General features: G+C 39.4%; 1 protein-coding gene across 1 annotated transcript; it reads left to right on the top strand.

The window, feature by feature from the left end:
* Nucleotides 1-2,630: 2,630 nt before the first annotated feature.
* plk2b (polo-like kinase 2b (Drosophila)) lies at nt 2,631-11,974 on the top strand. Its single transcript, XM_062998503.1, has 14 exons — nt 2,631-2,819; nt 3,440-3,547; nt 3,648-3,764; nt 4,744-4,873; nt 4,971-5,154; nt 5,732-5,930; nt 6,022-6,169; nt 7,259-7,353; nt 7,455-7,584; nt 7,719-7,805; nt 7,903-8,062; nt 9,040-9,169; nt 9,893-10,003; nt 10,791-11,974. Exons 1-14 carry the CDS (start codon nt 2,631-2,633, stop codon nt 10,989-10,991), a joined length of 1,989 nt encoding a protein of 662 aa, XP_062854573.1. The 3' UTR covers nt 10,992-11,974.
* The last annotated feature ends 782 nt before the right edge of the window (nt 11,975-12,756 follow it).

Genomic DNA, 12,756 nt, shown 5'->3' with positions numbered 1-12,756 from the left:
ACTGAACCTTAACATACCCTAATAGACTTTTCTAGACCTTAACAGAACTTAACAGACTTTACTGGACCTTAACAGACATTTCTGGCCCTTAACAGACCTCACTATACCTTACGAGACATTACTAGATTTTAACAGACCTTACTGGACAATACCAGACCTTACTGGACCTTATCAGACCTTACTGGACCTTAAAAGACCTTAGCAGACCTTAAAAGGCATTACTGGACCTAAACAGACCTTACTAGACTTAAACAGGCCTTACTGGACCTTAACAGACTTTAATAGACCTTACTAGACCTTAACAGAACTTAACAGACTTTACTGGACTTTAACAGACCTTACTGGACCTTAACAGAACTTACTGGACCTTACCAGACTTTACTGGACCTTACTAGACCTTAACAGACTTTACTGGACCTTAACAGACCTTACTGGACCTTAACAGATTTTACTGGACGTTAACAGACCTTAACAGACCTTAACAGACCTTACTGGACCTTAAAAGACCTTAATGGACCTCAACAGACGTTACTAGACCTTACCAGACATTACTGGCCCTTAACAGACCTTTCTAGACCTAAACAGACCTTACTAGACCTTAACAGACCTTACTGAACTTTAACGGACCTTACCAGAACTTAAAGAACCTTACCAGACATTACTAGACCTTAACAGACCTTACTGGACCTAAACAGACCTTACTGGACCTTAACATACCTTACTGGACCTTGAGAGACCTTACTGAACCTTAACAGACCTTACTGAACCTTAACAGACCTTACTGAAACTTAACAGACCTTAATAGTCCTTACTAGACCATAAAAGGTTTTGTTGTTTGTTTGTTTTTGTTTTTGTGTTTGTTTTTATCTTAATTATTCTTGATGTTGATGTACTATTTTGATTTTGTACTATGATTTGTATGGTGTATGTATTTGTTTTGATTATTTGTCTTATATAAAGCGTCTTTGAGTATCTTGAAAAGCGCTATATAAATAAAATGTATTATTATTATTATTATTAACATGCAAATACCACAGGACCAGAACCACAACCAGTCCACCTGGGAATCGATTCCAGGAACTGTTTGTTATGATCTGTTGATGCATGCTCAATAATCCAGGTACACCAGTGGCCAGTGATAGCTCAGTGGTTAAGGTACTGGACTGGTAAACAGAAGGTTGCCGGTTCAAGCCCCGCCACCACCAAGTTACCACTGTTGGGACCTTGAGCAAGGCCCTTAACCCTAAATTGCTCATCGTGTTCCGCTCATTGTGTAAGTCGCTTTGGATAAAAGCGTCTGCTAAATGCTGAAAATGTAAAATGTAAATGTACACAAATCCACAAAGTTGAATCGGTTCATCTGGAGTTTGTCGTAGAGATACGTTTCGTCACTCAAGGCTTCAGACTGAAGAAGTCATTCGGATTAAACGTATCTCTACGACAAACTTGTGTCCAGATGAACTGATTCAACTTTGTGGATGTTTGTTATGATGCGATAGAGCTACCCTATACACAGTTTAATCCAACAATCATCATGTCCATTTCTAAACACTAATTTAACGATGAAGAAACTGAAAACTTTCCAGGCTTTTTTAGGTCTTGTACCTTCTTGTTTTAGGTCTTGTATCTATCTTGTATCAACAAAAAATCCAGAAAAAAAAACATTAAATAAAAGTTATAAATTAATTTGTATTTAATTAAGGGAAATAAGTATTTGATCCCCTACCAACCAGCAAGAATTCTGACCCCCACAGACCGGTTATGTGCCCAAGAGGCACACAAATTAGTCCTGTCCCTGTATAAAAGACTCCTGTCACAGAATCAGTTTCTTCCGTTCAAATCTCTCGACCACCATGGGCAAGATGAGATCATTGACAAGCTCCTCCCGTGTAACTGACCTCACCTTTCTCAGAATCATTCTTACCCCACCAGGTGAGATCTTGCATGGAGCTCCAGAGTGAGGGTGATTGACTGTGATCTTGTATTTCTTCCATTTTCGAATTATCGCACTAACAGTGGTCTCTTTCTCACCAAGCTTCTTGCTGATGGTCTTGTAGCCCATTCCAGCCTTGTGCAGGTCTACAATCTTGTCCCTGACGTCCTTTGATAGCTCTTTGGTCTTGCCCATGGTGGTCGAGAGATTTGAACGGAAGAAACTGATTCTGTGACAGGAGTCTTTTATACAGGGACAGGACTAATTTGTGTGCCTCATGGGCACATAACCGGTCTGTGGGGGTCAGAATTCTTGCTGGTTGGTAGGGGATCAAATACTTATTTCCCTTAATTAAATACAAATTAATTTATACCTTTTATTTAATGTTTTTTTTTTCTGGATTTTTTGTTGATATTCTGTCTCTCTCTGTTAAAATAAACCTTCCATAAAAATTATAGACTGTTCAAGTCTTTGTAAGGGGGTAAACTTACAAAATCAGCAGGGGATCAAATACTTATTTCCCCCACTGTAGATCCTGTTGACATTGCGACCAATCGTCTTGACTACAGGCGCGCACAATTACGCGTGCGTGTGGGTCCTGCGTCAGTGAGTCTAGACAGGAGGCGGAGTTCTGCGTATGAATATAAAAGCCAGAGGTAACATCACTGTATCACAGTCAGAATCACTTACATGAGCCATGGAGAGTCCGAGGAGTGTTCAGCATTCAGTACAGAGCAGTACTGACCGGATCTGTGAGCAGAATAAAGCAGGGGAACAACATCGAAGAAGGATAGACGAACAAAGCGCGAATGGAACCGAGTTCTCCCGAATCATCACGGATGCGCTCACGGGCAAATGCTACTGCCGGGGAAAAGTGCTCGGGAAGGTGCGCAATTACTGCAAAGTGCACGTTTTTTTGCATGAACACTGAAATATAGTTACTAACTAATTGAAACAGATATATCTGTATTTCTAAACGAGCTAGATTTAATCCTGGCACAGGTATTAAACTTTTGCACGTGGTCAGGCAGGTGCGCATGATTTTGGATCTAAACAGATACATAAAATAACATGATTGTGGTTAATTATCAGTAACGTTAGACAAAAGTTGACTTCAGTAAAATGCAAACAAAAATGCATTTCAGGATTATATTAACAGTCTAATTATTAAACATTTAATGTTAATTTCTAGTCACTACAAGCATTTAAAAAATACTTTAATTTACTTGCCTTGAAATGTATACATCCTTTCCACGTAAAGAGAATACTTTTAGCTTACTTAACCTGCTTTGTTCAGTTAGCCTAACATTATGTGGACGTTATGTACACATTGGAATCAAGTACTTTTAAAGCAACTTTTTCATTGCATTGGAAATACAGTTATAAAGGACAATATGATTAGTCAATAGTACATCAATGTATTCTTACATCAGTGCATTTAAAAATGACAACAAAAAAACTTACTTAGAACTAATTTATTTGCATTCACAATATTTCTCTGCACAGGGAGGTTTTGCCAAATGCTACGAGCTTACGGATTTATCAGCTGGAAAAGTGTATGCAGCCAAAATCATCCCGCACGCGCGCGTGGCCAAACCGCATCAGCGCGAGAAGGTGAGCGGCGGCGCGCGCGCCTCTGGCAGTCTGTCTGTTGTATTAGTTTCAATTCATTCAAATGTATTGTATGATTCAATAATGGTATGTTGTTTTATAGATTAACAGAGAGATCGAGTTGCACAGAGGGCTAAATCATAAACACATCGTTCATTTCTATCACCATTTCGAAGATAAAGACAACATCTATATTCTACTGGAGTACTGCAGCAGAAGAGTGAGTCATACCCCTGCATCTCTCCCCTTTCTCCTTAAAAGTGCTCCTCAAAACTTCAAAAGAAGCAGGCTTGGTCATTTCAGTTAATTGTAGATGCAATAGTAATAGTGTTTAGGGGGATTGGGCATACTTTTAAAAAGTATTGATGGATAAATACAATAAACTGTCCTAAATGTACTTAATACACTGCTGTTCAGGGTTATTGGCAGGGGGTTTGGTTCAAGGCGCACTAGTAGAGTAGAGTAGAGTAGAGTAGAGTAGAGTAGAGTAGAGTAGAGTAGAGTAGAGTAGAGTAGAGTAGAGTAGAGTAGAGTAGAGTAGAGTAGAGTAGAGTAGAGTAGAGTAGAGTAGAGTAGAGTAGAGTAGAGTAGAGTAGAGTAGAGTAGAGTAGAGTAGAGTAGAGTAGAGTAGAGTAGAGTGTAGTGTATTTGTCATACAGATGTACAGTACAAAAAATACATATCCGAGCTTGTTTGGAAGCTGGGGTCAGAGCACAGGGCCAGCCATTGTATGACGCCCCTGGAGCAAAGAGGGTTAAGGACCTTGCCCAAGGGCCCAACAGTGGTTGCATGGCAGAGCTGGGATTGGAACTCTCAACCTTTCAGTTGATAGCCCAAAGCCCTACCCACTAGGCTACCACTGTCCCATTATGTCCCATTGTCTCATTGTGTCATAAGTGCTAATAAGATTAAACTAAAATATACATGAAATAATTTGTACATGGTTATTTGTCAAATGAACATACTCACTCTACTGATGTAAATGCAATTATTTTAAGTTTTTTTTAACCAATGCTCTAAAATGTGTTGTATTAGCAATGAGATAGTATAGACCAAGCTAACAGATTACATTAATAACAATTAAATCTGCTAATAAGAATAAAGTATGCATAAAGTATTCAAAAATTGTATTACTGAATACATATTCATAATACTCACACGGGAATCAATAAATTTTTGTCCCTGCTGTCTTTGTGCAGTCACTGGCACACATCCTGAAAGCACGCAAAGTACTAACTGAGCCAGAGGTGAGGTACTACCTGAAGCAGACAGTATCTGCCCTGAAATATCTACACGATCAAGAGATTCTACATCGAGACCTCAAACTAGGTATGCAACAACTTACAAACAGTCATTATTCAGGTTTTACCAATTAGTCAACCATTCTGAAGGCATTGTTTTTATTTTCTTTCTTTTAATTCTTTAGGAAACCTGTTTGTGAATGACTCAATGGAGCTAAAGGTTGGGGATTTCGGCTTGGCTGTCAAATTGGAGCCAACAAGCAACAGAAGAAAGACCATCTGTGGCACACCAAATTACCTTTCTCCAGAGGTGCTGAATAAACAGGGCCATGGATGGGAGTCGGACATCTGGGCTCTGGGTTGTGTTATGTAAGTCCCACAATGTTAACTCTATACTGCCACCAATGCATCACATTTATATTTACTGGCATTTTTACCATATTGCCTGCACTAGCTGGATTGGATTATGGCAAATCAACAGCTTTTACAGTGGCGTAACTACTGGAGGTGCAGAAGGGACAGTCATCTGTAAGAGGTGGCCCATGGCAATGTCTTATCAAACAATGAAGTCCTAGTTTAAATCTAAAGGGGCATAATTGGCCCTCTCAGTGGAAATAGCATCTGTATTTCTTGCACCTAGTAGGGTAATTAGTGCACTTTTCCAAGCATGGTCAGGTGCCAAAAGACGTGAAAGAAGTAGTTAGAAAAACTGGGCTGGTTGGCTGTATATATCTTGGAGGAAAAGTCAAGAATGTTACCATCCCAAAACCACTTTTGACCTTCTACTTTTACTGGGACTTTTTAGTAATGGGCATTTCACGGCACATATACTTAATAAGAATGTTAGTAATTCTGAACTGAAAAAAATTAACACACTCTGAAGATTTGTTGTTTCATAAATAACATATTTGACTTCTGAGTAACCCACTTCACTCTTTTCCTGCAGGTACACTCTGCTCCTGGGAAAGCCTCCGTTTGAGACCAATAACCTAAAAGAGACATATCGCTGTATCAAAGAAGCCCGCTACTCTGTGCCCTCCAGCCTGTCTCTTCCTGCCAGACAGCTCATCGCCTGCATGCTCTCTCGTGACCCCATAGACCGCCCGCGACTCGACCAAATTGCACAGCATGAATTTCTCTCACAGGTCAGTTTGGACTCGGTTCTGCTCTCAGTGGATCTTCATTGTCTGGAGTGTTCATAGGTAATCCCTAAATATGTCATTTTTTTCCTCACAGGGCTTCATACCCGAGACTTTGCCTTCCAGCTGCTGTCTCTCTGCTCCTGACTTCCATATCTCAAGCCCTGCCAAGAGCTTTTTCAAAAAGGCTGCAGCTGCCCTGTTTGGTGGAAAACGAGACAAAGCCAAGTACTATGAGAATCTCAGTAAGTTTTCAGTGCTAATGGAATAGTAGTGTTCTTAACAAGTATGAGTGGTGATGTTGCAAAAATATATAATGCTATAATATTTAGGTTTGCTAATAAGGTGCAAAAGCAGGAGCTGTGTGTTGTACAGCATAAACAGGATAGCACTACTTAAAACTTATGTACATAAAATATCAAACAAAGACATTGAAATGGCGAAAGCTGCCTAGCAATTGGAAGGTGCAATAATCAGTGCGCTCTCAGTGCCGGTCCCAAGCCCGAATAAAAGTAAAAGGGTTGTGTCAGGAAGGGCATCCAGTGTAAAAACTGCACCAAGTCAGGTATGCGGATCCGCAGTGCCAATCCCTAAAAACAAGAGCAGTCAAAAGAAAAAAGTCAAACACTGCCAGAATCAATTTTGTATCTCCAGTTCACCTAACATGTCTTTTGACTGTGGGAGGAAACCAGAGCTCCTGGAGGAAACCCACATAAACATGGGGAGAACATGCAATCTCAACACAGGAAGGACCTGGACCACTCCACCTGGGAATCAAACCCAGGACCTTCTTGCTGTGAGGCCACTGTTCTACCCACAGTGTTGCCCAGATGTACATTGTATACATAAAACTCATGTTGCAAACATAAATGATCTATATGAGATATATATGACATATGGTCAGAAATGCTTAAGTGGCATGTTGCATTAATATTATATTGGCCCTCCTCTGCAGCCATAGCAACCTTTAGTCTTTTTAAAAGGCTGTTTACAAAATGTTTAACTGTGCCTGTGGGGATTTAGTCGATGTCTATTTAGTCAAAAGAACAGTTGGGAGATCAGACACTAGCTGGTGTGTCCACATATATTTGGCCATATGGTGTATTACTGCATTGTGCACAGTATTTCCTGATAGGCTCAGATCCACTGCAACCCTGATCAGGGTGAAAGAGTTACCAAAGAGTTACTTACATATCTTTAATATGTATTCACATCACAACATGGCACTAACAGAAAATGTGTGGCTAAATTGTGTCAGGTTTATAAAACGTAAGCCTGCATTATCCATGACATCCATGTCGTTAATTCTGTTTGATTTTTTTTGCTGCATATAGATAAGACAGCCAAAGAAGAAGACGACATCTACAAACTTTGCAATGATCTAAAAACTACCTCAATTAATCAACTTCCTGTTACGCCACAAGTCGAGGTGAGCCGTGGCTTCTCGCTCGTTAAGTACATATTGTGCAGTGAAGGAGAACGAATCGTAATCCTTACATACCCCCCTCTTCCTTCCGTTTGCCTTTTAAGGAAAGAGTGACTTCATCACTACCGGTAGGAAAACCTGTTTCCCAGGCAACAGTCACACAGCCGGAGGCCCGAGACACCATCACTATGATCGTCAGAGGCAGCCTGGGGAGCTGCAGCAGCAACAGTGAATGTGAGTGTGTATGTGTGTGTTTTCGCGCACGTGTGTGCGTGTGTTCCATCAGTCAGGCAGCTGTCAGTAATTTTCTTGTCTGGCAGCAGCCCATTAGCAATGCTGAGTGAAATTCCAATGTTCTGCCTTTTCAGCTGTAGGTCTGGAGGACAGCACAACTGGTTCTGTTGCACAAGCTGTTGCAAGTGTACTTCGAGGATGCTTGGAGCACATGCCCACAGGTTCATACTAATGCACTACACACATACAATCATTTCATAATTAAAGGTAACTATATTTCCTGTTTAATTAAAAATCTACTCTTTACTGACTTTACAGCAGAGAAGCTCCCCAAGGCTAGTGGATGCAGCATCCTGCAGTGGGTGACTAAGTGGGTGGATTATTCCAACAAGTACGGCTTCGGCTATCAGCTGGCCGACAACACCGTGGGTGTCCTCTTCAACAGCGGAACACACATGAGTCTTCTAGCTGACAAAACGTAGGTGCTAGAACTCGTTCAGCTGCCAACTCCAACCAATTGATGTAATAAGCACTTTTTTCAAGTGCTGAACGTGACTATCTGTGACTATCACTAAAACTGTTACACAACAGACACATTTCATATCTAACCTACATTAGTACTATAATACTATATTGCAATATATTAGTACTACACTGGCTTTATGAATACACATTTAATAATGCTTTTGTGTAGAGCAGCTTTTTTAATGCTTAGTTTAAATGCAGATATTAAAATTAGGCCCAGGTGACATGGTATTGTAGCAACAACGTTGGTTCAATCCCCTCCTGTGCTTATTGTCTTTGTTGAGTTGGCATGCTTTTTATTTATCTATATACCACTGCTGGATACCCTATGGTATAATACATTATAAAATTCAGGATTCCACATTTAGTGGCTGCTTTCGTTGCAAAGTGTACTGTATCCAGTACCCGTGCTAAATGTGGTTACCCTTCTTGACCCTTCTTGTGCACCAAAGTGGGCTTTTTTTATGAAAAGTATAAACAATCTTAAACAATGCTACAGAAAGTGTAACATCAAGAACTGCAGCTGGCAAACCCAAACTGTCTCATATTTGCTCTCAGCGACTGCTGGTAAATATATAATCACATACAGCAAACCCAATCTACTTTCACGGATGGACCTGTTAAACAGATTACAGCACATTAAAAAAGGTACAGATAATTCTGGATTTGGATGCATACCATATTATACTGTACCGATGTAAAAGGTATGAGTAAGTGTTTAATGTCCTGAAATGGTCTCTCTTGCCCCAGTTTCTTGGATACGTTTTATTTCCACCATGACCCTTACGACAAATTTTAATACCATGGCAATAACAGCTCTTTTAAGTGTTTTACAGAAGAATAGAAACCCTTTATACTTACATAAGGATGACAAGAACAGCATAATAATAATAAAAAAACCTTGTCTTTCTCTCATTTTCCTTCGAGCAGAACTGTGTTGCAGCATGCAGAGATGGGTCAGTGTGCTGTAATGTACACAACAGATGTTCCTGAGAACTGTGTGGGCCAGGTCACTATCCTCAAGTACTTCGCTCACTACATGGAGGAAAACCTAATGGATGTAAGAGAATTACTATATTTATCACATTCAGTTAAAGCAAGTTCGCTTATCAAATATCTTAAATCTTAAATAAACATTTTAGGAGGATGTCAGTCAATCAAGACACGTTTCTTATTTTATTAGTGTACCGATTCTACAAGGCTAAGTATTAAATGTATAGGCTACATTTTGCATACAGTACCTTAATGTTCAAAGCAGTATAAAAGATTTTGACATGTATTTATGGAAAATATATTGGCTAAGACGGATGTCCGGACATTAGACTACATGGCACTACAAACGTATTTAAAAAAAAATCTTATTTAAGATAATTAGAAAATGTATCCATACTGAAAAAGGCCAATACTATTGCAATGTCAGCAACTACTGCACTAAATACACTTGCACCTCCCAATATGCTATTTGTGTTAAACATTAGTGATGCTATAACTGATGTACACTGTACAACACCCACTAACATGCTAATATCAAACAATGTCTGGTCAGTGGTTCTCTGTGGTGATGAAATTGGAGTGTAAATGACAACCTGTGTTTAGGAACACATGGGTTTCAGTCAGTAGTATTACATTATGTTTAAAAGTGCAGTGACAGTGTATACCTGATAACATGATCAACTGATGTTTTAACATACTGGTGATTGAGAGTCTAAATGGAAGTTCTTTGTGCTAAATGTAAAAAATAAGCCTGCTTAATTTGTTTTAATTTGTCTTACATTTTCTCTAGGGAGGTGATATGGTAATTGATACTGATACTGAAAAGCCCAGAATATATCTGCTGCAGTGGTTAAAATCAGACCGGGCTCTTATGATGCTCTTCAATGATGGTACATTCCAGGTAAACAGGCAACCATTCCCAAACTGTTGTTCATAATTGAATTTGTTCTCAAGATCCAACTCATTTAACACTTGTGTTCTGTTGAGTTTACTGCCTAGAGACCCCAGTTTTGTTTGGGTAAAACAGTATTAGATGGAAATTAACCAAATGAAATTACCACCAAATTACCAAAGAGAGAGAAAGGTGGAAGATTTTGTAAAGGGGTTTGTGTGTATGTGTACGTGTTGTAACGTCATCCCCATACAGAAATTAAAAACATATAAAAATAGCTTGCCATAAACGTGTGCATGTGTTATACCATCAACCTTAGACAGAAACTAAAAGCATATAAAAATAGATTGTCGTAAAGGTGTGTGTGTGTGTTATACCTTCAACCCCAGACAGAAACTAAAAACATATAAAAATCAACTGTCTTTAATCATTCTTTCAATCAGAACTGTATAAGTTTGGGGTGTTTGAAACACACTATCAATATAAAATATTGTATATTTGCAGTTTCCATAAAATTAGGAAAAGTCATGAAGTATCGAGCTAATTGTAAATTTTTTAAGATTTTAAGATTCCATTGGCATGACCAAAAATATTTTGTATTTAACTATTACACAATATATAATATATAAAGTTATCCTTTTATTTTAACATGGGAGAACATTTTGTCTTGAATGGGTTATCCAGACCTGAGTTAAACTCAAAGCCTACACTCACAGTGGTGTTGATGACTCACTGTTGTTACAAGACTCCCCTCCTGTTTCATTTCCAACATAACAAACTTTTTCTCTCGTAACAGGTGAACTTCTACCACGACCACACCAAACTTATTCTGTGCACCCAGCAGGACGACTACCTGATGACGTACATCAATGAAGAACGCACATCCTCTACGTTTGAACTAAGCAAGCTCTTAAGCTCCGGATGCACCTCGGAGCTCCACAGCCGCATGATGTATGCCCTTAACATGCTCCAGCAAAGATGCAAACGAGAACAATGAAACAACAGGACAGTATACAGGCACAGGAAAGAAAGTGTGGACTGTACATTCTCAGAAGCACAGAAGCAGACCTGAACTGTTTATTTTTGGCTTACAGATTTAGGCTGTAACAGAAAGTGTAACTGGAGAGTGATATTAAGGTAGGGTTTTCAACAGAAGGGTTTATTTAACAATGTAGCATTTTAGAAGGGCTGTGAAAAGATGCCGGGCTGGAACCAAAGTATATCGAAATGTACACTATATGGACAAAATTATTGGGACAGCCGTTCTAATTTTTTAATTTATGTGTTTCAGCCACAACACCTGCTAACAGGTGCAATATATCAATTATATAAATGAAAAGATATGCTTCCAACTTTGCTGCAACAGTTTAGAGAAGGCCCTTTCCTTTACCAGTATTGCTGTGGCCCTGTGCACAAAACATGGTCTATAAAGACATGAAGAAATGTTTGGTTTGAAGAAACGTCAGTGACCTGAACAGAGCCCTGACCTCAGCCCCACTAAACAGCTTTGGAATGAAGAAGAAAATCAGTTGTGGCTTTCCTGGCCTGATCAGTGCCCAGCTATACAAATGCTCACTTAGACAAAATAGAGGGCATTCTATTTTAATACCACTTGTTTTTGAAATGGGATCTCCAACAATCTCATGGTCAGGCATCTAAATACTTTTGACCATAGAGTGTATCTGGGTCTACAGTCATAGAGCAGAGATCACTTTATTTTAGTACCATTTGTTTTGAAATTGGATGTCCAACAAGCTCACAGTCAGGCGTCCAAATACTTTTGGCCATATAGTGTATCTGGGTCTAGGAAAGTCATAGAGCAGAGCCAGACTTCAAGCAAAAAAAATTGTCTCTAGATGAGACTAATAATGTGAACTTGCATGTGAGTGTGTGGACCTTAAGGTGTGCAAGACATGCAAATATTTATTATGTAAATAGTTCCCTTAATTTATTTAAAAAATAAAACAAATATATAAACAATATCTGTTCTTTGTGGTTTTCATTTATACTGTTAGATTGTAATTAAACTTCTATCGGTTTGCTTTAAAAGCATACTATATAGACACTTACCATATAGAAGCACTTTGTAGTTCTACAATTACTGACAATTACTGTTCATCTGTTTCTCGGGATGCTTTGTTAGCCCCCTTTCATGCTGTTCTTCAATGGTCACCCCAGAGTAGGTATTATTTGGGTGGTGGATCATTCTCAGCACTGCAGTGACACTGACATGGTGGTGGTGTGTTAGTGTGTGTTGTGCTGGTATGAGTGGATCAGACACAGCAGCGCTGAGAGTTTTTAAACACCTCACTGTCACTGCTGGACTGAGAATAGTCCACCAACCAAAAATATCCAGCCAACAGCGCCTTGTAGGCAGCATCCTGTGACCACTGATGAAGGTCTAGAAGATGACCAACTCAAACAGCAGCAATAGATGAGCGATCGTCTCTGACTTTACATCTACAAGGTGGACCAACTAGGTAGAAGTGGACACGTTATTTAAAAAGCAGCAGCGCTGCTGTGTCTGATCCACGTATACCAGCACAACACACACCAACACACCACCACCATGTCAGTGTCACTGCAGTGCTGAGAATCATCCATTACCTAAATAATACCTACTATGTGGTGGTATGTAGAGAAACAGATGGACTACTGTCAGTAATTGTGGAACTACAAAGTGCTTCTATATGGTAAGTGGAGCTGATAAAATGGACAGTGTGTGTAGAAACAAGTAGGTGGTTTTAATGTTATGGCTGATC

This window comes from Trichomycterus rosablanca, chromosome 7, assembly GCF_030014385.1.
Source record: "Trichomycterus rosablanca isolate fTriRos1 chromosome 7, fTriRos1.hap1, whole genome shotgun sequence".
NCBI lineage: Eukaryota > Metazoa > Chordata > Actinopteri > Siluriformes > Trichomycteridae > Trichomycterus > Trichomycterus rosablanca.
The sequence above is the reverse complement of the archived record's forward strand: the minus strand, read 5'-3'. Positions and strand labels throughout refer to the sequence as shown.